The 25,404-nt window shown below is 39.5% G+C and overlaps 2 protein-coding genes and 1 long non-coding RNA gene across 4 annotated transcripts in view; 1 reads left to right on the plus strand and 2 right to left on the minus strand.

Moving 5' to 3' along the window:
- Nucleotides 1-1,785: 1,785 nt before the first annotated feature.
- Nucleotides 1,786-7,719, minus strand: ubxn2a (UBX domain protein 2A). 2 transcript variants are annotated; one of them, XM_068342308.1, is made up of 7 exons: nucleotides 7,622-7,719; nucleotides 7,191-7,250; nucleotides 6,849-6,951; nucleotides 6,038-6,147; nucleotides 4,673-4,810; nucleotides 4,050-4,211; nucleotides 1,786-3,397 (listed from the first exon to the last, which is right to left on the minus strand). In XM_068342308.1, the coding sequence occupies exons 2-7, from the start codon at nucleotides 7,229-7,231 to the stop codon at nucleotides 3,214-3,216; spliced, it is 738 nt and encodes a 245-aa protein (XP_068198409.1). In that variant the 5' UTR covers nucleotides 7,232-7,250; nucleotides 7,622-7,719; the 3' UTR covers nucleotides 1,786-3,213. The 2 variants fall into 2 exon arrangements, with proteins under 2 accessions (XP_068198409.1, XP_068198411.1); XM_068342310.1 differs by having other exon boundaries at nucleotides 7,562-7,659.
- A 1,562-nt stretch (nucleotides 7,720-9,281) lies between these two features.
- Nucleotides 9,282-25,404, plus strand: part of atad2b (ATPase family AAA domain containing 2B) — a 62,876-nt gene continuing 46,753 nt past the window's right edge. Inside the window, exons 1-19 of the mRNA XM_068341995.1 lie at nucleotides 9,282-9,476; nucleotides 11,129-11,295; nucleotides 11,832-11,863; nucleotides 11,969-12,110; nucleotides 15,104-15,203; nucleotides 15,312-15,441; nucleotides 15,570-15,719; nucleotides 15,856-15,931; nucleotides 16,098-16,199; nucleotides 16,594-16,705; nucleotides 16,914-17,029; nucleotides 17,192-17,366; nucleotides 17,585-17,673; nucleotides 18,401-18,560; nucleotides 19,792-19,882; nucleotides 20,018-20,329; nucleotides 20,780-20,930; nucleotides 21,741-21,927; nucleotides 22,103-22,288. Coding sequence (XP_068198096.1) covers nucleotides 9,378-9,476; nucleotides 11,129-11,295; nucleotides 11,832-11,863; nucleotides 11,969-12,110; nucleotides 15,104-15,203; nucleotides 15,312-15,441; nucleotides 15,570-15,719; nucleotides 15,856-15,931; nucleotides 16,098-16,199; nucleotides 16,594-16,705; nucleotides 16,914-17,029; nucleotides 17,192-17,366; nucleotides 17,585-17,673; nucleotides 18,401-18,560; nucleotides 19,792-19,882; nucleotides 20,018-20,329; nucleotides 20,780-20,930; nucleotides 21,741-21,927; nucleotides 22,103-22,288 — 2,577 coding nt within the window. The 5' untranslated portion in view covers nucleotides 9,282-9,377. The remainder of the gene's footprint in view (nucleotides 9,477-11,128; nucleotides 11,296-11,831; nucleotides 11,864-11,968; nucleotides 12,111-15,103; nucleotides 15,204-15,311; nucleotides 15,442-15,569; nucleotides 15,720-15,855; nucleotides 15,932-16,097; nucleotides 16,200-16,593; nucleotides 16,706-16,913; nucleotides 17,030-17,191; nucleotides 17,367-17,584; nucleotides 17,674-18,400; nucleotides 18,561-19,791; nucleotides 19,883-20,017; nucleotides 20,330-20,779; nucleotides 20,931-21,740; nucleotides 21,928-22,102; nucleotides 22,289-25,404) is intronic.
- LOC137613115 (uncharacterized) lies at nucleotides 22,642-23,009 on the minus strand. Its single transcript, XR_011038912.1, has 2 exons — nucleotides 22,883-23,009; nucleotides 22,642-22,738 (listed from the first exon to the last, which is right to left on the minus strand). It is a non-coding gene; the product is annotated as an uncharacterized lncRNA (long non-coding RNA).

The raw sequence follows: 25,404 nt of genomic DNA on the forward strand, positions 1-25,404 counted from the left end.
ACTATTAAAAACAATACATTATAAACTAAACACAATTGGTTCCTGCTTTATTAATCAAATATGTTAGTTTTTCAATGTAAATATAATCCTTCTTAAACAGTATGGTCTTTTTAAAGGTTAGCTTGCCAGCTAGTTTACCGGCTAATCCAGTGAATAAACACACACACACACACACACACACACACACACACACACTCACAATAAACTCAGTATTTCTCAGATACATTTAGAATATTTTTGTTATGTCATTGCTTTGTGGTGACTCTCCCTGTCATGAAGATACTGCTCCAAGCCAGAGAAGACAAAGAGATCTGATTCACAGGATAACACATTATTCTCTTGATCAATAACCTAAGCTTCATGTGTTAAACGGATTCACTTTGGCCCAATCTATCTTTGTTTCTTTATAACTACATGTTTTGCATGTTACTTGTTTTTTTTTTTAAATTTAGAAACTCTTTTTTCAAGAGACGTTAACATTTTTATAATTCAAATATGTTTACTATACATTTGTGTCTGATGTTGGGAATACAGTTCTGGACATATTTCAAATATCTTTTTCAGAATACACAATTCACTATATAACTCAAAACATATTAACTGGCTTTCTTTTTCCCACAAAGTGCTTTCTTGAGCAGCTCCTCCAGTGACAGAGGTTTAGTCTCAACAGCAGGCCACAGAGCAGCAAAATAGACATGCCATCGGAGATGTTGGCAGATGAAGCCTGACCTCACTTTAAATTCCAAGCATGCAGACGTATCAAACAAAACTACCTTGCTGACATTGAAAAGGGCACCACTGTAGAAATGGGGTTTGTTTCAAATAATGCGTGAATATGATTTTGCAAAATGAAAAGATGACTGCTGCACAAGTACAGGGTCATTCTGAAAAGAAATGCATGAGTTAAAGTGAAAGTAATTCCCTGCATGCTTAGCCTTATTAAATATGTAGTACAGAGGAAATGTGCTCTCTTTTACTATACAACCAGACCCCCTCGGCTGCCAACCCCTTGGTGCACATCAGCAAGCACATTGAGGTATAAATCCTTAAATGTGAAACATGGCCTTGTAGAAAGTTAATTCTTCAGAGGGGATTATGATCCTCAGGAGAATTTCTGCCTCCGACTTTGTTCACCTGACCTCCACCACCCTGTGGCTGTCATGTCCTCTCCCTGGCTATGTGCAAATACACACCCTCTCCTGTTATGTACACCCCTCCCTCCTTTTGCTTTAAATATTGAAGATGGATAATGGCGTTTGCCTTCTTCCCAGGGCCACAAAGAAAGCCTAGCGATGGAGAGGCAAGCGTACACTCATCTGAAAGTATACACACGACATTACACATACCAGGAAATACAAGATGCCCCATTCAAGAAAAAGGAGTGATGCCTTTAACTTTACTTCACTCATCTAAATGAGATTTTGGCTATAACTTTGCATTTTGAGGTGTTTTGTTGTAAAAAAACAAAAAGCCACAGATATTTATATTAATCACACATGCAATTCTCTGTGGTTACGTCTTTTACAATGATTCACACCAATGTCAGCACTCTCATGTCACAATTTCCATTATTCTGACTTTGTAGACACCAGTAATCCCCCTGCCTCCTTGAACTAAATCAGCATTAAATCTGTAATGACAGCACAGATGCAGCAGGACAGCATGTAAAGGATTCTGCAGCTCAGTATCACTGTACAATCACTTGAGTTATAACCACTTGAAGTTAATGACTGAGTTCAATATCAGATACTTGAAAATGGATGGATGAAATTATAACAACATGAATAATTCTGAGGAAGGACTTTTATTGTATCTTTCGATATATGTCACATTTTGTTCAAAGGATATAGTCAAGAAAAAAATAAAAATGCCAACAATTCTTTGTTGCTTACATTCTGATGTACACTCCCCAAGTCCCTCAATGCACTGGCGAAAAATGTCCAACATAAATAGTAAATAGTCACCATAAATAGTTATATTTTTTCTTTTTAATTAATAATGATGTGCAAACATAACATCAGATAGTCCTCAACCTATGAACACAATTGGTTTCCGAGAGGCTGTTCGTAAGTGGAATTACTCGTAAGTCAATATTTATTTCAATTCAACCTTTAATCGCCATTTGAAGTCATTTAAAAGCCATTACCACTCTTAATATGAAAGTGTTCTTTCCTAAGACTTATTGGAAACTATTGCAGGAAAAAAAAACCAACAACACATACAAAAAAAAAAAAAAAAAACTGTACTGTATTACCGAAATGTAACTTTTACCTCTCTACCTCTGCTGAAGAATTTTATCCTTGGGGGGGTGGAGAGGCTAAGCCGAGCTTTAAGCCACTGGTGTATTCCATCACACTTACGTGAATGATGCACTAATGATAAAAGTAGCTTACAGTCTTCATTGCTGGCACTAACTTTCAACCTGACCCGAATTGTCAGCAGTCTTGATGTTTGTGAACGTTCCCATGCACATAAATATTGGGAGTTTGCTCCCTGCTCAGACGTTCTCAGAGATGTGGATAAAAGAAGAATGAAAACACTGCAGATAACGTGCTGCAAGGGAAGCTGAAAAGGCCACATGAGGCTAGACATTGGACAGACTTAATCTTATATTTACTGAATTATTTTGACGTGTGAAATCTTACTGTTACGCTGCTCGGCATAGGCTTTGGCAGAAAGAGGAACTTGAATACATGGCGGTGTGCGGTTCTTCGTATCTACGAATGTTCGTATCTTGAGGACTACCTGTTCTAGTTAAGTATAACTGTGAAGTAAGAGAATAAAAACAATTATGTTTCTGTAAATAGTGTAGAAATACGTGGTCATAGTTTGGGAAGACTTTGGAGAGCTTGCTGGAGTTTTATTGTATGCATGAAAGGAGGGGAGGGGGGTTACGTGTAGAGGTCCAGCAGATGGAAACACATGGCTGACCATCTGCACTGGTGACAGACTTGGTTGTTCTTTTTTTATGGGGATTGGGGGTATGGAAAAATCTGTTGACAGTTAAAGATCATCCTCCAGTGGAGGAAGACAAAGTAAAAGTGACAACAGCACTGCAGCAGCTGTGGTGGAAATATCTGACAGCTCTATTAGACTGTGAAATCACAATCAAATGCTGCAGATGGCTGGATAAAGAAAAACTGTAAAACACAAGAGGATATGCAACTGCATTTGGGGTCTCAGAGAAGACTATGAGTCACAGGACCCTTATAGTCAGGAGTGTCCAAATGGTGCCTGTGTGTTCAGGGGCCTTTGGATAATGACAGCATTTGACAAATCCGCCTCTTCCAGACTTAATTCTGTGTTGTTGAGCTCACGAAAAGGAAGCGACGTCGTCAAGATGAATGGTGGGCAGCTCCTCTGGGACCGTGCCACGAAATCTTTAACATCGGTGATCCTGGACAAGAGTACAGAATTAAAGAAATATATGATTTTAAAAAAGGGGAAAAAAATTAGACTTACACATAATGTCTGTTCCTCTCCAGGAACTAAGCATCACTGGTAAAATACTCTACTTGGTTGTGAGGTATGATCTCTACTGGTGGCTTTACTAGTAACATAATCTATTTTTCATCAAGACTAAGCATAAATGCGCAAAGCTATGTCAGACCCTCACACACTAGCTGAAGGTTAGAAGGGCTCAGTCCTCTCCGTCTCCAGCTACAAACTCTGTTATATAAATGCTGCATCCAAGTTACGCAATCCCTCTCTGGGGATTTTATAGATCCACTTCATTGCTACATCTCAGATTATGTTTTCTGCAGCACCATGCACTCTGGCAGGGGATATAACATCCACCATGCCTTCAAACTCCATCAGACTAGAACAAAGCATTATGTAATCCTCAAACAAATCCCCGTCACCAGCTCCCAAGCTAGGACAAATAAAATCTTTTATCAGTCCATGAACTACTTCTTGACTGAAATGCTTGAGATTAGTACATTTAAAACATAGGAGCAGGGTAGAGTTCGAGCTGGCTTGTCTTCAACATGATGATATTATAAATGTTAGTCTTTAATGTGTTTAGACCTTGACATTGTGATACACACCGATGTGATAGGTTAAACCTCTGGACCAATCTTCTGCCATCAGCCAACCAGATCTGTAGGGAGGTAACAGGAAGGGTGTGGTCTAGTGTTACCAAGGGAATGGGGAGAGATTCTCCATCCTCGTGCACAGATGGTGACCTGGCCACTACTCTGGGTGCAACACTGGGTGTGGACAGGAACAGATAACAGATGAAAAGCCAGTTCAATGTACACAAACATATAAATGGTGTACTTTTCTAATTTATGACTGCCAGCTGTAGGCAGACACAATCACTCACAGAATAGTTCTGGACTATCTTCAAAATGCAGTATTCTTTGATAAATAATTTTTTGAGCACACTGAGGCTCTCAGTTTGTCAGGCTGTCTGGTTCGTTTGATTTTTTTGAGTGTGTTTTCATTTTTCAGAAACCTGGATTTAGAAGGACATCTAGTGCTACAACGTGGAATAGCATCCTGGAACTGGACAAATGAATGACTAGAAAACTCCAATCAGGCCAAAATTCTTTAAAATTGTTCATATGTTTAAATGTCAAATAAATATTTGCAAGAAAAAAAAATCATAAATGCCATTATATACGACTCATAACTTTAATTTGGTTATATTATCACAGCAGTCTCACACCTGCCAAGTCGGTATCCCCTGCCGCTGAACGGATGAAAAGCTTTTTTCTTCGGAACATAGTTTTCCTCTGTTAGATCCTCCACACTGATCTCCAGCTCCTCTTCCTCTGCTCTGCTTTCCCACTCAGTTGGAAGCTCCCTGGAAATTTTTACAGACCAGACATCTAGTCAGACTCATTTAAAGAGACATTATTCCTTATCTAATCTATGTCGCCTCGATGTAGTCTGGAAGAAGGACATCTTTACTTCTCATTTCCTTCTGGCAACTGGGGGAGTTTGACTGAAAGACTGAACCAAGGACAGACATTATATTATGCTTCAGTTATAATAAAGTACAGCTCTCTTTCTATGTGTGGTCTTTTTTTGGTCACTGTGTTTGTGGTCTGTCTGAATAAGTCCCTGTGGCCATTCTTCCACCCAAGTTGGTATTTAAGCTATCTAAGACGAGTCAAGTCTAGACAAGAAAAAGAAAACAGCAAGCAATAGCAAGGACAGTAACAGCACAAACGTGGAGAAAATAAAAGAATGAGTGGGAAGAAAACACTGAAACCTAACTGGTATCTATGCAATGCAGTTCTCAAAATTTGCAGCCTTGTAGTTAAACCAGTTAAGCCACTCAGTCTCCTGAAGCATTATCCCTCACATAACTTAATAATTAGTTTATGTATCAACTATGTAGCTGAGTTTATTAAAATTATTTAATAATCATCATAATTATGTGACTCCCCTTTAACTGCCACCTTATCGTGGTGGGGGAGTTTCAGTGCCTGAGTGCTCCTGGCAGGCTCTCCCATTACAAACAGGTCCAAGGTGACAGGCCAGGCTAAGAGCAGTTCAAAAACACCTACAAAGAGAAGTAAATTCAGAACCATGACGTCGTCCAGTATGGCTCAACCGGCCCCCCACAGAACCAGGTGCACATAGCAACAGAACACCCAAGGCCAAAGGTCGATGATCGACTTTGTTGTTGAATCATCAGACATTCAACCTCGTATCTTGGACACTCAGGAGAAGAGAAGGGTAGAACTGTCACTCAATCACCACCTGGTGGTGAGTTGGATCCATTTGCAGGGCAGGAGCCTGAACAAACGTGTCATGAGGGTCTGTTGGACATGTCTGGTGGATCTCTGTGTCAGCGATGTCTTCAACTCCCATCTGCGGGAGAGTTTCTCAGTGATCCCGCAGAATCTGGGAGAAGCCCCTTCCAGTCTTTCTTTTTTAGATGCACTTCTCTATTATTCTTGTTATTTTTGTATTTGTTATTTCATATATCGCATATAAAGTAATGAAAACATGTTTAAAAAAATTATCAGAGGTTAAGAAATTGTTTGTGCTTTAGGGGTTGTGTTAATACTTCGCCACTCACCCCCTTTTGATGGCATCCAGAAAGTCTTGATTCTCTGGTACAGAGTAGCTTCGAAACTCTTCATCATTTACGGTGAAGCCATCCTTCCACAGTCTCACCACCATCTCCACCTGGAATGAGGAAAATCAGTCAGACACACCAATGCAAGTATGTGGTGTCCGTAAAGGAAAGGAAAGCTAACTTTGATGTCAAACACTGGTTGGTTAGTCAAGATATACAGTATCATTAAAGTTCCTCTATAAATTGCTTTATTTTTATTTATGTACTTAACAGGGAACTTGCACAACAAATGCGTTACACAGACCAGAGATAGCTTAGAGCTAACTTTCATCTGTAGTCCCCCCTTACATTTTGACTTACAGTAATTAAAAAAAAACCCATATTCATCATGTGTTTCCCAATAGCTACAGAAAAAAAAAATTCAATGCATACTGCATGTTTATATTTAAAATACTATAGTAAGTGGGTATATTTAAACACATATTTTTATGTTATAAATGTATGAAATGTATGAACACACTGCCAAATTTCCCTTGATATATCTGAGGAAAAAGGTTTTCCTGTGCCCACTACAACATGGACTCAGAAGGAGAACATACTGGTTAAAGGGTGTTGAGGATGGAGCTACCAGGCAAAATGGCGAGAGGCAGACCAAAGAGAAGGTGGGTCGTTGAAGTGAGGGAAGACATGAGGGCAGTTGGTGTTAGAGAGGAAGATGCAGAAGATCAGCTAACGCTGTGGCAACCCATAAAAGAACAAGCCAAAAGGAAAAGGAAAAGAAGAAGGAGGAGGAAGGGAATTCATGCCTGACCTTTGACGAACCCGAGGCATCGTAACAAATCTTCTCCACCTCATCCAGGAGGTCTTCCACTGAGAAAGTACGCCTCATTGGAGCCTCCTCCTCATTTTCTTCGCTGACAACCCATCAAGAAACAGACATATGCAACTTACTCATTTTAAGTCTAATTGAAAAGCTAAAGACAAAAGCTTCATTGTACACAAACATTGAAATATCAAGTTCTCTGGACCCCCAGAGTATAAATGAAATGCTTAGATTTGAATGAAACGTTCTGGATCCTCCACCAAATATGTGGAGTTCTGTGAAAATTAAATTGTAGCATTTAAAATGAACAAAATCTGGAACTTGACTTACCAGTTTTCATTTTCATGGCCCACAGTGTCAATCTCTTTCATGACTTTTTATGTTTTCCATCTAAGACAGAAAACAACGACAGTATTATAATATGGTCTATCGTCCTAACACACACGGGGTGTGTTAGTGTAACATTAAACTCAATCGTTTACATTAATGCATTCACTGGTTATTCTTGTGTTCATTGCAAACGTTTTGAACTCTTTAAAATGTCACAAAATTTACAGAGAAATGTACTAATATCTAAATTGTATCGATAAACATGCTACCACACTTCACTGTTATAGTTATTACATAAGTGGGCGTCAGAAAGCCATGACGCGCGTAGACGGAACGACCTGTACGTAATGAAACGGATTATAAATACGTACAGTACACGTCATAGAGGCTAATCGCGTCCGGATTAAGGTTAATGTCGATCACTGATTTACCAGTCCGTGTAATGGCGCGGAGTCCCCGAACGACACATCAACAGCCCCGAGTCTCGTGCCGTGGATCTTTTGCTGAGCAATGACTCTGACGTAGGCGTGCCGTAAAGCGAGTCATCTCGTCGTAACGAGACTACTACTGCTGAGCTCAGCAGATCTTCAATGTTAATACGATTTTTTAGTCAATCTTAGGTGTAAATGATACCGTTACAATCATGAGATATCAATATGTCTTTAAAGGAAAAAGGCTTAATTTCATTTGTAGAAAATACACGGATTCTCCTCCCACCCAGTTCTATTAATTTTATATGGATTATGCCCTGCAGTGTATGGTGAGCCATTACATTTATTTATTAATTTACATGCACAGTAATGAAAAGTGGATTATCAAAGGTTAAAAGAGCCATCTACCTTTTGTTGTGTCATATTTAACCAAGCCTTTGTCCAAGTGAGTGTTCTAATAACAAATATGTGCTTATTGAATCCTATCTGTTCTCTACTATACTGTATAAGGAGTTGTAAGGAGTCTATATTAAATGTGTACAATTTGTGTGCAATGTAATTTTAACATTTAACATTTAACAGGAAGAAAAATAGGAAATAGTGCAAACATTATAATCTAAAGATTTTGTAAAATTTAATAAAAATACTCAAAGCTGTCCAAACAAGAACAAGCCTTTCTCTGATATTGCCCCACCTAAAGACAGACGAATACATACTGACTTTGTTAAGGATTTATCACTGATAGATACTATGAAATAACATATACTACTAATAAAAATTCTGAGAGGTGAAAACCAAATGATACTGAGAAGATGAAGGACATTATTGAAAACAGATAAAAAATTAGAACGAGTATTACTATTTCAATAACTTCTTAGACTACATTAATTATTGTATTTATAACAAAGACATATAAACTCTGATAGTCATTATTTATTAACATTTGTCATTTCAAATGACATTTGTTTCTTTCTTATGCCAAATTTGTACTAGTTTCCTACCTGTACAATTGACATTCTGCTGAAAAATAGACAATAAAACTCAACCATCACCGGACGACGGTTTTACACTGAAGGGTACACTATGTTCTTAAGTCTATAAACACATGGTTTACTTCCCATATTCTCATAATCATTCTGTTCATATTCCTTCTGGCTTTTACATTCTTTATTGGTATCCTCTATTAACTTGTTATGACTTGAATAAACATTATAATTCTGTTTTTTTAGTGTTTGTGTAAAATATTCATACTGCAAAGTGCTACTGTAAAACATTTAGATAGTATTCACAGAGTAATCAGTACTTTTAGTGGTAGTCCTGTCAAAAAAATATGCACCTGCTAAAGAGACCCATAGTCGTTGGAAAGACGACAGAGTGCAGAAGGAGAGAGAGAGAGAGAGAGAGAGAGAGAGAGAGAGAGAGAGGGAGAAGAGAGAGAGAGAGGGAGAAGAGAGAGAGAGAGAGAGAGAGAGAGGGAGAAGAGAGAGAGAGAGAGAGAGAGAGAGAGGGAGAAGAGAGAGAGAGAGGGAGAAGAGAGAGAGAGAGAGAGGGAGAAGAGAGAGAGAGAGAGAGAGAGAGGCAGAAGAGAGAGAGAGAGAGAGAGAGAGAGGGAGAAGAGAGAGAGAGAGAGAGAGAGAGAGAGAGAGAGAGATAGAGAGAGAGAGAGAGAGAGAGAAATGGCGCCTCGATGCTGCGCTCACTGAAGCAGTGTTTGGAGCCGGCAAGGGAGGTTCTGTAAGGGCAAACAATAGGAAAAATGGTTAACACAAGGAAGAGCTCACGGCTGAGAAGCGGTCCGTTCATCTCCTCGAGGACTAGGTCGTCGTCGAGAAACGAGCGAAACTCTGAGGAACATGTAAGCCGGTTACCTTTTCTTTGCCGGCGAGCTAGCTGACTCTGCTAGATGGCTAGGTAGCTGTAGCCGTGGCCTGAAGGTGCTTCACGTAATGTATTATTCACAGCAAGCATGGGCTATATCGAGTTTGACACTCACTCAGCAACACAGAAACACAACTGAAGATTTTAATGTGACGGTTTTTGTGTATGAAGTCTGCATTGAACGCGTTGTTAAACAGTCAAATTGCGAGCTAGCGATGTCAACTCTTGGTTAGCCCCAACTTGAGTCCCCTTTGTGTTTGGCAATTTTGCCCGGCTGACTTGTTTCACTGGTGTGTTCATTAACCTGCCTCCCAAACAAAGACAACTATGGGTTTGACATGAGGCTATTTCCATGTCTCCATGCTGCCCTCTTGGAAGTAATATCGTACTTGTTTTCGCAAATGGAGAGATAAACCCATAGTTAGGCTAGCTTTTGTTGGTTAAAGCTAACCTAACAGCTATCTTACAGTGGGGGAAGGGAGTCCGGGGTTCACAACAGTGGACTGGCTCATGTCCCACATTTAGCAACTCTGAACTTGGTGAACTTTCTGGTGTACATTTAGCACCCCAGATATTTATGTATAGCACGTGTAAGTGTTTTTAACACCTAGTTATGAGTGAGAAATGTATATTTTTTATCCACGTATTCGAATATTTGTTAACTAAACGAATACCTTTAGTTTGTTTTCGTTCAGTCTGAGCTACAAGTCGCCTGACAGTCTTTGTCTCAAAATGTAAACATTGCGATTATACAAACGAGGTCTCGCTTCCGGATTATTTACGGTTATTATACTTCTTAACGCAGACGAGCAGTAATCGCTGATCTGCATTATTTATAGTCATTAGCACATTCTCAAATTTAAATATGTTGCATGGTCTTTGTTGTGGTTCAAGTAATTGAAGTTTCCTTGCCCGTGCCCAATTCTGTTGACTGCACGCCAGGTTCACTAAGGACAACTGATGATGCGATGTCTGGTTTGAAGAGCTCTAGAGTGGTACCCTGTAGATTGTCTGGGATATATTCACATGAATCGTGATCCAAATATACAACCTTTTTTTTTAAAAACAAAGTTTTTAATGCTAACGAGTATTTTGTGAAATGCTGTAAAAGAGCTGGAAATAGGATTGTTTCACGGTGGCACCATTATAGTCTTTGTTCACTTTATGTTTTGCACTTATTGCACTGTCTGCCTCTGTCTAGCAAGCCAGAGAAAAGAGTCGGCAGGCATTACAGACAGTTGCTGATGACAAGAATTAGATATACTCTCATATAAACAGGGAAGTTACGGTGTGAAGGGCATGAGCATCAAGGGCATATGTCTGCTCGGTGCTCTTTGGGGATTCAGCGAATACAATGAGCTGATTTTCTCATTTCATTTCAGTATTTTTCCTTGGGTTCGACATGTTGAGCTCATTCTGTCTGTCCTTTATGTGTTTTATATATTATATACTTTAATCAGGTTGGTCATGATGGCTTTTTCTGTGTTCATTTATAAGGAGACTGATGGAGTGATTTTATTTTATTAAAATATACTTGTCATGGTACTGGCATTCTCTTTCTGTTCTCTACTTCTTAACATTGTCATTCTCTCTAAAATTAATGCAACATTTTATTTATTTTTTCAATAGAAGGAGCCCAGTAGTGATGTCAGCAGTCCCAGCAGCTCATGGTTGGCTCCCCCTTCTAAGCGAACACGCCGGCAGACGATCTCCGAGCCCAGCTCCAGTGATACTTCCCCATCCCCTCAGACAAAAGGTCAGAGGGTCAGCTGGGACATTCCCACCTACCGGACCAGGTCAGCGGCTGCTTTTTTTCACTCAGTACCTTTAAATGTTAGAAACTTTAGAATTGTATTATGCTGTGCCTGTCAATAGCAAATTATTAAGGTGTCTGTTATTGAGGTGTAATGTTCAATTATAAACATGTTTTGAAATTAGTATTAATTTTTACAGCATTTTCATACAATTAATATTTGCTTATCTACAGCATTTAATTTGGCAGTAGTGTTGACTCCTTTTAAACATTTGTCTGACAACATATTCTTTTCATTTACAATTAAATAAAATAATGGCATTGATTTTAAACAGGATATTATTGAGTGACACTAAACCATGTCATTATCCTACCTTGGAAATCTCATATTTGGTTTACCATGTTAAAATGTGCCTGAGTCAATTTCTGCAGCTATTTGCTGTCAGTTCAGAACTTGTTTTTATTGTGTTTTGATTTTCAGCTTAAATGTGAGCTTTCAATCGAATTTATGTTTGAAGGCAGCCTCCTGAGCAGATGTCCATGCAATTTTTCATTTTTCTTTTGTTGTTGCATTCCTAGGTTGTCCTCTCGTATAATGCAAAATGGACATGGTAAATCAATTCATTAAACATGTCTATTTATAAAAATCCATACATTGCATTTGGGAGGCATACATTTAAAAACTGCACTCTAATTAAAATTGTGTTGATCCGCAGCACATATGAGTCACCGGAATGAGGAGAGTGGAGATCACTCTCATATGAATGGCCATGTAGAGCTGAAGAGGAGCTGCCGGGTCAAGAAGAGCCAATTTGAACACCTCAATCAGAGCCTGCTGTTTGATCAGTTGGTCAACAGGTAGCTTTACAGTTATGTCATTTATCCCATGATATATAATGATACATGATTTATATACATGAAGAAGGGATGGCTCATCTTGAAGCATCCAGGCTTTGAAACACAATTTTTTGCCAGTTGGTTTGTTACGAACAGAAACAGTTTTGTAATGTTTCCGGTTTTAATGTTCCACCTGTGAACTGACGTTCCTGAACCAGTTAGCAGAAAAAAATATTGTTTCCGAACCGGTTAATAACATTCCTTGTAAATATAAATTAGTGGGTAGCTTTAGGACTTGTCAATTAAGGCAATTAGTTTACATGCAGTAGATTTGTCCTTACAGTAGACATGACATCAGCACTGATAAGATAAGGTAAACCTTTAATAGTGCAACAGGGGAAAATTTGACATTTGTGATCCAGTTACAGAACAGAGGATGGAGAATTGGAGGAAGACGGAGAAGTTGCGTTAGCTCATAATGCAACAAAGTTTCAAAGCTTCAAAGTTTCAGAGCAGAGTCTGGGGAACTCTACCAATCAGTTAATGTCTAAATCAAATATTTTTATCAGATTGACAGACTGTTTACCTGTTATGAATACAGCAATCCCTCATTACTCGCGGTTAATGCGTTCCAAGACCACGCGCAAAAACACATTTCTGCATATAACGACCAAATATTTATTTTATTATTTACGGTAATTTAAACATTTATGAACCCTCCCCATACTTATCAAGCCACCATATATCTGTATTACCTTTTCCCACACTCTTATAGACTGTTTAAAGCACTTTTGTATTAAAGAAAAGTTGCAGGAAGAAATGTGAGTCTCGGAACACAGCGCACACCCAAATGCTGTCAGCCAATAGCATGCGTGTATGGTATCACTTGACTATCTACTAAAAATCTGCGATGTAGTGAATCTGCACTTCTTGAAGCGCGAATAAGCGAAGGATTACTGTGTAACAACATTGGGAGACTCCCTTTTCCTTGACTGCTGGTGGTATGCCTCAACTTCCCCCCTCTGTCATCACGCATTGAGTGAATGACAGTAAGTGAAACACGAGGTCAGATATTTTTTTCAAGAATGAAACAAAAGGTGTTAGCCGGTTACGGTACTCGTACTTTGAATAACTGATTATGTTCCAGAACATAAAAATCTAATGTTTTGGTTTTTTGGTTTTTTGTTCCTGGCAAAATTCAAAATGTTTATGGTTTTTGTTTTTGTTCCATGAACCGGTTCAAAGCCCTGTCATTAACTATTAGAACTGTATTGTGTGTGTTGTGGACATTGGTAAATTGGCCATTAATACCTAGTTGTCATAATTTTTGAACAGTAAAGAAGCCAAGACCTCCTGTCATGTTCACTTATATCAGTACTTCTCATTTATTTTCTGTTATGCCTCCCCTAGCAAGAAGAAAACAATTTGCGCCTCCCTACTCTCCGCCATGACTATGAATAATATCATTTTTCTATAAAATTGTTATAAGTACACCTCTGTTAATAATTCTTATTAACATTAAAGAAAACAAAAAGAAAAACGTTTTAAGTGAATCAATTTTCCTGAAATAAAAAACAAACCTTGTTTAAACTGTCAACATTTTTGATCAACTTATTGTACCATTTGATAATGAAAAATAAAATTTAGTAAAATCAATAAATAATTACGTAGCCGCAAGAGGGCAATGTAGCCGCAAGAGGGCATAAGTCACTGTGCCGGTCCCAAGCCTAGATAAATTCAGACGGTTGTGTCAGGAAGGGCATCGAATGTAAAACTTTTGCCAAATCAAACATGCGAATCAAATCTATGACTTCCATACCAAATCAGTTGAGGCCCTGGTTAACAACGACTGCCATCGGTGGACTACTGTTGGTTGAAGAAGGAGAGGAGGAAAGTGTGTTCTTAGGAAGAGAGAGAAGAGGAACGCCAAGAGTATAGGACGGAGAGTAGGGACGTTAAATGTTGGAATTATGACAGGAAAAGATAGAGAGTTGGTTGACATGATGCAGAGGAGGAAGGTAGATATACTGCATGTCCAGAGACCATGTGGAAAGGTAGTAAGGTTAGAAGTTTAGGAGCAGGGTTCAAGTTGTTCTATCATGGTTTCAATAGGAAGAGAAATAGAGTAGGGGTTATCTTGAAGGAGGAGTTTGTTAGGAATATCCTGGATGTAAAAATAGTGTCAGATAGAGTGATGAGTCTGAAGCTGGAAATTCGAAGATGGGATGTTTAATGTTGTTAGTGGGTATGCTCCACAGGTAGGATGTGAGCAAGAGGAGAAGGATAATTTCTGGTCGGACTTTGATGAAGTGATGCAGAGCATACCTAGACGTGAGAGAGATGTCATTGGTGCAGACTTCAATGGACATGATGGTGCAGGAAACAGATGTGATGAGGTGGTGATGGGCAGGTTTGGTATCCAGGAGAGGAATGCAGAAGGACAGATGGTAGTTGACTTTGCAAAAAGGATGGAAACGGCTATAGTGAATACTTTCTTCCAGAAGAGGCAGGAACATAGGGTGACCTATAAGAGTGGAGGTAGGCACACACAGGTAGACTACATCTTGTTTAGACGGTGTAATCTGACGGAGATCAGTGACTGTAAAGTAGTGGTAGGCGAGAGTTTAGCCAAACAGCATAGGATGGTGGTGTGCGTGGTCAGGAGGTGCTTCCAGATGACTGGACAACTACAGCTAATGTGATCAGGGAGACAGGTAGGAGAGCACTGTACTTGTTGTGTCATCTGGAAGGTAAGTAGATAAGGAGACTTGGTGGTGGAATGAGGAGGTACAGGAGTGTATACAGAGAAAGAGGTGGATATGAACATGTTCAAATTGGATATTTCAGTCTCTTCTCAGATCTTGTGTTTCGGTGTAAATAGGTTACCAAAGAATGCCAGAGAATTTGTGATTGTCAAGTAGGCAGAAGATCTGGAGAATGAAAATTGTTCTACACATGTTGCTGTTCTGTAAGGATGTGTCCACTTAAGCATAATGTCTGTTCTATGAGTGCAGCACTGCAGAGGCTGTTCTTCAGGAGATGGACAACATCAGCAGCATCAGGCAGAGCCGTGAAGTTGAGCGACTTCGAATGTGGACTGGGGATACTGTGGAGGTGTGTGTGCCTTTTAAGGGACACTTAACTCAAAAAACAGAAAAATACAGTTGGACTGCCTGGGTTAATGTTAGCATAAGTGATAGATTAATGGCCTTGTTTTTCTAGGAAAACATGGATATGTATTCCCGGGTGAAGCGCAGGAAATCCATGCGCAGGAACACTTTCAATATGCCTCCACACCACAAGGTCATGAGTAAAACCGAGCAGGAGGAGGAAGAGGAGGACGGGACAGAAGGTCAGTTTTCTTGCTTATGTTGAGTTTATCTTTCAGTGGACTGACTTAGATAGAGAAGAACATTATTTCTTCAACAAACCTGAGGGCATTGAATGAATCTTTTTAAAAGATGTTTGGTATTAACTTAGATTCTCATGGTGAAGAAGAAGAGGAGGATGCAGACGATGATGATGAAGATGATGAAGGAGATGAAGTGGAAGAAGCAGGAGAGGAAAATGACCGACGGTATAACCTGAGGCAGCGAAAGACAGTGCAGAGATACGAGGCCCCGCCTATTGGTATTTAACGAATAGCTTTTCTGGATCAAACCTTTGAATTTTTTGTGTTCATTGGTGTTCGGGAGACTTTGTTTTTATGTAAAAATTTTAGTGGTCTGGTGTCTGACTTTTTGCATTTGTGTTTTTGGTTATTCAGAGCCCGTGAACAGGAAACAAAGCAACCCCTCACTTTTTGACACCCACAGATCCCCAGCAAGAAGAAGCCATATAAGGTTGTTTGTCTTAATGTCTCACAATATATTACTCTTCGACATTTCTGTCACAACTATAACTGAAGCTAACAGTGTGGTGTTAGAAATGGGTTTTATACCTTTACTGATTAAGGAACATGAATAATTATTGAAGTGACACTGAATTGAGATTTCGGTGTTTCTTCAGAGTAAAGAAACATGCCATTCACAGCAGTGATACCACCTCGTCTTCTGATGAAGAGCGGTTTGAGCGAAGAAAAAGCAAGAGTATGACTCGGGCCAGGAACAGGTGATGGCCATTTTAATTTGAATTTTTTGTTTTCCTTTGTTTTACCTTCACTTTAATCAAAAAAAGTTTCATGGCTCTGACAAACCATTAAAGTACAAATCACTTTTATTATATACCTGCAATGATCATTCTAATTATGATTAGAAATCTTAATTTTTAGGCTTAAATTTTTATTATGATTTTGTCAGTAAAATCACCTCATATTACTAATGTTCTAATGTCCTTTACAATAATTTTCTTGTTTCTCACAAATGCATAATAAGAACATGAACTATTTTCTAAATTAATGTGTATGTTTTTGGAGTTTAGTATTCAGACTTGGCCAGACTGTTATTATGTGGGACAATTTGTACTCCATATATGAAATAACTGAAGTGATTCCTATTTTTGACAGATGTTTGCCCATGAACTTGACAGCAGAAGACCTGGCTAGTGGAGTACTACGTGATCGGGTCAAAGTGGGGGCAAGCTTGGCAGATGTGGATCCCATGAATCTTGATAGCTCAGTGAGTTGAAGGGACATAAAGTTTCAGAAACTTTAAAGGCAGCACCGTTTTAGTCCTTAGTCGTAGTCTGTGCTGCAGCTTTTTGAATTGAAAACTATGCTCCTCCTATACCTTTATATTTTGTAGCAATGCAGTGAAACTTCCTCCCAAGGATCTTTCATAGACATCCAGATTTATTTAATGCTGAATATTTGTGGTTTCTCCTCAGGTGAAGTTTGACAGTGTTGGTGGCCTAAGCAATCACATTCAGTCACTAAAGGAAATGGTTGTGTTCCCGCTGCTTTATCCCGAGATCTTTGAGAGGTTTAAGATTCAGCCACCCAGGTAAGATTTTTTTTTTTCCTGAAACAAATAATGGAGAAAAAAAAGTCATTGATAATGGTGATGTTTTAAAGTTGCTTGATGTCACAAATATCCAAGTGTTCTTTTCATTGCATCTATCAAATAAAGATCTGTTGTTTCCTTTGTTTCTTGTTTTTTTTTTAGAGGGTGTTTGTTTTATGGCCCTCCAGGGACAGGAAAGACTCTGGTAGCACGGGCTCTTGCCAACGAGTGTAGCCACGGAGACAGGAAGGTTTCTTTCTTCATGAGGAAAGGAGCTGATTGCCTCAGCAAGTGGGTCGGTGAATCAGAACGCCAATTACGCTTGCTGTTTGATCAGGTGAGACATCAGGGCACCTTACTTAGTATGTTCAAGTTGGCGCTATGTCACTGCAGCCACAGCTTCAGTCACTTGACCTGAATTGACCTCATAGTAAACCTCTGTATTAGTCCACTGTAAGCTAATGTTATTGTATTATTTCTAAACCTGCCTACCTATAATGTATGCTATTCTAAAAATGAGCATTGCCTTTCTGCCATGTGGTTACTTTTATTCAGGCTTACCTGATGAGGCCATCTATTATTTTTTTTGATGAGATTGATGGTTTGGCTCCTGTTCGCTCCAGCAGGCAAGACCAGATTCATAGGTGAGGCTAACTGCTCTGTGTGCATACAATATGTTTATTCTTTAACCACAGTGATACCTTTAATGTGGTACAATACAAATGTGCTCTTATTTTTACGGAATCACTTGATCAATGAAAAATTTTAATTGCTAATTTCTGCAGTCATCACAGTGGGAATTCAAAAACCCTATTGCATTATTCTTGTTAGGTGCTCAGGAACACACATTTATTTTGGATTTCACATGCACGCAAAATTAACAAAATTAGAAGTGAATTATACTCACAGATGTGACACGCAGTTGTGAAAGTGACAGAATAGGAGTTGTTACAGATTACTCCTCAAACAGTTCAAAACCTTTTGTCCTGCCATTTTGACTGTGAATAAAACTTGGAAGCCATGGGTTTGGGTGGTTTACATCAAATCTGTTTTTGTTTCTTTGTTTGGCATTGGACAGTTGTAGCAATGGAAATCACAAATCAAACTTTCTTTTTTACTGCTTGTTTTAGAATTGTGCTTGTTGTGATGGAATTATCACAGCAAGAAAAGAAAAATATAAGAATCAATACGACCAACACTGTGAACCAGAAAGCACAAAAGCAGTATTTGTTCTTGGTGGAACTCTGCAATCATGAATACAACTGTGAATGTTTCACTATGACATGCTGTGTAACTACTCAGATTAGATAGAACTGGATACTTATTAGCATGTTTAATGTTTTTTCTTGTTGCCTCCCTGCCAATGTTCAGTTCGATTGTGTCCACTCTCTTGGCTTTGATGGATGGCTTGGACAGTCGTGGGGAGATAGTGGTCATTGGTGCTACAAACAGACTTGACTCTATTGACCCGGCACTCAGGAGGCCTGGACGCTTTGACCGGGAGTTTTTGTTCAACCTGCCTGACAAGAGGGTAAGACAGAGTAGTAAAATGTCTATATAGTGTTCACATACTGCACAAAGCCTTTTTTTTTCCTTTACATATTGAATTTAAGTAGTTGTGTATATTTGTAGAAACATTTTACTGAGATAATGCTGCACAACAAAATTGCCATCTCATTTTTGACAATAGTGTGCAACATTCTGTATAAGGATCTCTTATTATACATAAATGCTGTCCCCACATGCATACCCAGCTGGAGATGCAATATAATGCCGAAGTAATTAGTACTTATTCATTAGAGTCCCACCAAAAAATTAGTGTGTTCAGCCCTCAAGCTATTAAGAGTCTCCTCAGCTATTATCTCGTCACTGTTGGATATTTTGATCCAACAAGCAATTGGCAAAGCAGATGCTCATTAGGGTTCTGGAAAACTAAAAATCAATTTTATAAGAATTTATTGCAAAGTGGATCTTGCACTTGGGAAAACTTGCTTTTTTTCTGTGTCACATTAAAAATCCCTTAAATATTTGAAAAAAGCTTGTTGTCGGCGACTCATCCCTAGTGAACATGGCGAGTAGGTCGTCTTATGTTTTACAATCATAACAGGAACAGAAGGTTCATAATGAGTTCATACTACACAGTTTTAGACTTTTTAGATTTTCCACTTGCCAACAGTTTTTGTGGACTACAAGCCATTAGCAAGTAACACACCACACCATCATGGATTAAAATCCTGCAGCACATGCATGGTCCTTCTGCTCAAGCCAGCGCATCTCCAGGCCTGTCTGAAGTTTGCCAGCGACCATCTGGATGATCTGGGAGAAGGTCATGTGGACTGATGACAAAAATAGCTTTTTGTCAAAACTCCAGTATTTTAGTGGCTTTGATTCCGACAATGAGATGATCTGTGTTCTACCAACAGAATCCTAATTAATTATTATACAGTACTTTTTTATTTACAGAGAAAATGCTCCATGACAACAAAATCTTCAATGATGTGACACAATTTGCTTGAAACTAGTCTACAAATGAATGCAGGACTGCTATTATCAGATAAGCTAGCTATTTTTTGGTTTTTAAAAACATAGATCTAGAACAAATGGCTATCCCTGCAATACATTCAATGTATGCTTGAAATCAGAGTTAAGTAAATTATGACAACAGTCATCATAGTCATTTATGATTTATGCAACTTATATTTAAATGATTTGTTGTTTCTTTTTCTTTCTTTGTCTTTGTTCACCCAAAATTCTTTGTTCAGGCTAGAAAGCACATCTTGGAGATTCATACCCGTGACTGGAATCCTAAATTGTCTGAGCCATTTGTAGGTGAACTTGCAGAAAAATGTGTCGGTAAGAAGGATGGATGTGTATGAAACTGTATGATACCAAGCAGTCAAACCATTTTAATCAATTGAAAATGAAGGTCTCTGCTGTTTGAAACACCAGACGACTTAACTAACATTTGTCTAACTTGTTTGCGCTCAGGCTACTGCGGGGCTGACATCAAAGCACTTTGCACAGAGGCAGCCTTGGTTGCATTGCGCCGCCGCTACCCCCAGATCTACGGCAGCAGTGTTAAACTGAAGCTGGATGTTGCCTCCATTGTCCTGGGGCCCAGTGACTTCAGCAAGGCCATGAGGACTATTGTCCCAGCCTCCCAGAGGGCCTTGGCTCCCCCGGGTCGAGCCCTGTCTCCCACTCTCAGGCCCTTGCTGGCCAGATCATTCTCCTTGGTGCTGAAAGCTCTACTCCGAGTCTTCCCCCATGCTCAGTGTACTGACAGGGACAACACACATGGTAGGACTGTGAGACCCATCCATCTATTTTAGCTGCATCATTTTTGTTGATGCAACACTGCTGGTTGTAGCTTTTCTTATCTTGTCTTTTGTTGTTCTTCTACCTTTCCATATCTCACTTCCTAGTGTGTTACATATTGTGTTCGAATCACCACTTCATTGAACGTACAGTCTGTGGTGAAATAGTCCCTGAGTAGTCATTCTACTTGCAAGTTAATGTCACAACTCCCTGTCCTGCCAACATGACAGCGTACATCACAATGTAGCACTGCACAGATAGGAGACACTGCAAGAGCTGTATGTCTTGCACACACCTATGCAGTGAAATGACTGGACTGGATTCCAATGATATGACCGCTTTAAAAGTCATGGTTTACCAAACAAGTGCATTTGCAACTTTTGTATTAAAATTGTATCACATATAAGTTTTGAGATTTGTTCTCTGTGTTAGGCGGTGACAATCAACTGCTTGAAGAGGACTTGTACAGCGATGATGACAATGAGGGAGGCTCTGCTTCAATTTATGAAGTCCAGCCTGCTGCATCCCCAAAGAGTCAGCTCTCCTCTTCTGCAACGCACAGACCTTTCCTCCATTTCTCCTCGTGAGTCCACAGACAAAACAGTTTTGTGGGGATTTGGGATGAAGTTGCACTGTAGAATTTAATTACTTTGACACTGCTCTGCATAAACAATGTGAAATATTCTTTCAATATTCTTTTTTTCAAGTTTTATACATTAATGAATAAGTGCAGATGTATTCTGGGGTATAGAACATGCCATGCTTATACAGACTACATTCAACCAATCCCGACTATTGACAGAAGTAATCTTTTAACTGTACAGTATTTTGTGGTTTTAATTGTATCATGTTATTGGTGACTAATACTGTAGAAATGAAACTCATAGAGGAAAAAACAATTAGTGACTCCATAGCCAGCATTTCAGAGAGAATCCTCTTTTCCGTATACTAAGCGAATAATAAGACTGCTCCAATCATTCATCGATCATGAGAACAGTTGTTCAAAAGAATGTTCCACACATTCCGATATGTGAACCCTGCAGGTAAAGTAATGTAAACACAAGATCACTGCTAACTGGTTTAATGTTTGTCAAGCAGAACTTGAAAATTTGCAGTCCTTAAAAAGTCAAACTGCTCATGCAGGAGATGCAGTTCTTTATGTGTGTTTAAATGACATGAATTTCTACACAATATAATAGAAGTTGAAGATTTGCCTAAACTGTAACAAGTTTCTGCGACTTGTGTATTACTCTGCAGCCTTTTTTATTTGTTTCTGTCACTAGATGCAGGTCTTCTGCAGTGACAGTGTTGTTTGAATGACAGTGTGACTGCTGGCAGTGATGAGGCTTTAGATGCTGTACTTTACTGACCATAAATTCCTTTCTGTCTCTAGCACTGCTCTCCAACAGCCCACAGCATATCGTCCTCGTCTACTTCTGGCTGGCGCTGCTGGCTCAGGACAGAGCTCCCATTTGGCCCCTGCCTTGCTGCATCACCTGGACAAGCTGCCAGTTCACCGCCTGGATTTGCCTACTCTTTACTCCATCAGCGCAAAAACGCCGGAGGAGTCGTGTGCTCAGGTAACGCTGATGCATAAGTACCCGCAGAAATTAACACACGGCCATCTGTTTCATAGGTGGTTGACATTTGGAGAAAAGAGACAACTTTGTGGCTATAAGTTTTAATGATTTTACACATAGATTGTTTCACGGGAATAAAGAAAATTATGTTTTTTTTGTTATTGTGGGCTTGTAGGTTTTCCGTGAGGCACGCCGGAGCGTGCCCAGTGTGGTATTCATGCCTCATGTCTCAGAGTGGTGGGAGACAGTAAGTGACACTGTGAAGAGCACCTTTGTCACCTTGCTGCAGGACGTACCCTCTTTCAGCCCTGTCCTCATCCTTGCCACTGCCGAAACTCACTACTCACAGCTGCCAGATGAGGTAGGAACATGGAGTACACACATTTGCTTTTCATACAAGTTGCTTTCAGTTGATCCAATAGTGATGCGATTAACAACAGTCTTCCACCACGGCTGCATCTGAGAAATCCATGTATCTGGATCATTCTAAATTGGACTTCTCCTTGAAACAAACCATTTCCTCATGTGTTGCTACTGGAGAGGTGTCTTTTAGGACAATAACAGTGTCCCAAGCACAACCCTCTTATACTTGTAAATGCTCCGTTGTCTCAGGTTGTTGTCCCTGCTCTGTCTGCATTAACTTTTTCCCAAGTATTGTCAAAAATCAAAAAAATCAAATGTTGGTAGCAGCAAAACTAAGGGAGGAAATACATACACTGCCGAGTGGGTGTTGTTGTCATCTGTTCCTTGAGTTGTGGTGACTTCATGGCTAAATGTCGAAAGGTTTTACTTATTAGTGAAAGTTCTGTCTCTGAAGAAGATGACAATAAAAGCACAAGGGCATCATTAGCAATCATCATGGCAAAGTCATGGACCTCATTTAAATGGTTATCTACCACGTACAGTAACATATGTGGCACAGTAGTCTTCACTGCCCCTATTTCTTTGGTCTTACCTTTTGGATGTGACAGCCTCATCAGTCTGCACTTTCTGCTGGGTCAATGATACACTACAGTGCTGGAGGGTTGACTTGGTTCTGTGGCTTCTGTCAGTCACATACTTTGTTTTGTGCTGAGTGAATCAAATGAAAAGGAACAAATTGTTCTGACGGAAGCTTCTGTTTCCTGAAGGAGAGAAAAAGGTGCATTACTTAGCCCTTTTCGCAGCAGGGCCTGGTGAATGTCGGTTATCCAACAGAAGGATTACTGTTGTATGTACCAGAGGAACCTCATCTACATCACCATAGGCCTCTACCTACCTTAAAGTCTTGTATCTTAAAGTCTGTATTGTGTTCCTTGCCTTCAGGGAATGAATTTTATTTAACATTTAATTTTATTATGTAAGAGAGGAGCCTATTAACCTTATGCCTTGTTCATCTGGTGCAGGAGATTAACGTGTCATCGAAAGGGTTGCCTTCTTTTTGCATACTCAGGAACATAAGTGCAGACACACTAGTGTTGTCTACTCCCACAGAGTTTCAATTACTTTGACTCTATGTACCCTTTCTTATCATTTGTTTAGCTGCCTCCCATTCTGCCTGTATATCACCACCCTACCTCCTTCATGCTTTTAGTATTATTATCAAAAAACAATTACAGGGTGCTCATAGGAAATTGTTAACACTGGTGAATTCAAGGTGTTCTGTAAGTTACATTTGTTATTGTGCCCCTTTTCACTGCAGGTCGTTGTATACAATGCGACTGAGAGAAGGCATGTAGAATTGGCAATTATTGTGCTTTTCTTATCCCTTTTATTAAATTTACTTTAATGTTAGTCATTGAACGTTGGAAAACTGGGAAGCATAGTCTTTGTGTATCGATGTGAGCAATCATAAATCAAGACAGTCCTGATGGTGTTCTGACTCTTTCTTTTCCCCATTTGAGTGTTGCTTGATACAAGTTCATGAAGAAATATTTTCAAATTAATGTAACCACAGAAATTCAGATATCACACAAAGATCCTTGCAAGCATTTGTTCATGTCATAAAGTCAACAGCAACTGTGCTTTATTTAGTTTTATTTGTTTTCCCCCATTAGCTGCTGCCAAGGTAGCAACTTGTCTCCACACACAACAAGACATGCATCACATACAAAAGAAACAATGCCCCTGGTTTTCCACAGAGACTTTGTTTTGCAGACTACTGCTGAATGAGTGAAATTTTGTTTAGGCTGTTTCCAAGTGAAACAGTTTTGTCCAGTCTAATAATTGGACCTATTTGCTTGTATTGAATTGTTTAAGTCTTGTCTCAAAAGAGTTTTTGTAGCTTCTTCCAGAAAGGTTTGAGGACATTTAGTTTTAGGTTTTTAGGCATGAAAATGTCACAGTCAATGATGCTGTAAGTGATTTGGCTATCTCATAGAGTGTTGTTTCACTTTCTGGCACAGAGAACACAGTGACAGCTGCTGTCTCAGCTCTAAACCTCAGCAAGGAACAAATAGCATTTCTCCCCAGCCAAACCTGGCAGTGCAGACTTGGGCCTCCCTTAACAACCATTCTCTTTGCTCAGATTTACTTCCTTCACAGTAGATGACTGATGGAATAAGAAAATGTGATTTAAGGGTAAAGTAACTGGTGTTAGATAACAGCACATTATAAATGCAAGAAGTGTATGTAGAATATGAATATTTTTACCATAGTTTGTAATTGTTTTTCTTTTTTGAAGAACTTAGAAACACAGTCACACATATAAGACCGACTATTCAGAATCGTATTTGCTGTACTCAGCCAAAACAATGTGGCAAATATATGGTCATACTTGGCTGTCATTTTAAAGAATAACCAGTTGATAAATCAAGTCTGAAGAATTCAAATAATTAATTACTATAACTTTGAAAAATATTTCAAACATCAAAGTACAGAAGAGGAGAGAAATGGTGTTTTGTCAACTTCCTCGGCGTTCCTTCCTAGAATATCATTCACATCATGACAATTTCCCTGTCGGAACTTCCTTAAGGGATTAATAAGGGGAAATTCTCTTTACACTCTCAGTACATGCATTTGTGTTAGTTTTTAGCACATCACACAGTGTTGTGAACAAGCCCCCTGAAACACAGCACACTAGGGGCCTGTAATCATGCAGTTAGTCGAGGGGGGAAGAGTGACGGGTCGGGCTCGGAGGTCGCGCCCCAAATGAGCAGCTTGTGGTGGGGACGGCGCCTTGCTCAAGAGCGCCTCGGCAGTGGCTGGGAGGTGAGCTGACACCTCCCACTGTCAGCTCACACTCCAAGGGATGTCATGGCGGGAGCGGGAATCGATCTACCGATGGCCGGGTGATCCGTCTTCAAGACATCTGCTCTACTGCTGAGCCACTGCCGCCTCAAATCAAGTTACCAATGTACCTACCTGCCCTACATTCAGCACTTGGTTTCAGCAAGGCCTGTTGACGTTGTTGGGTGTGGATTTAGTGGGACTTACAAGTCACATTTAGTTTCTTAAAGTTAGTGTTCTTCAACAGCTGTATGATAAATTGCACAGTCT

The sequence above is a fragment of the Antennarius striatus genome, chromosome 19 (assembly GCF_040054535.1).
Source record: "Antennarius striatus isolate MH-2024 chromosome 19, ASM4005453v1, whole genome shotgun sequence".
In the NCBI taxonomy this organism is placed as follows: Eukaryota; Metazoa; Chordata; class Actinopteri; order Lophiiformes; family Antennariidae; genus Antennarius; species Antennarius striatus.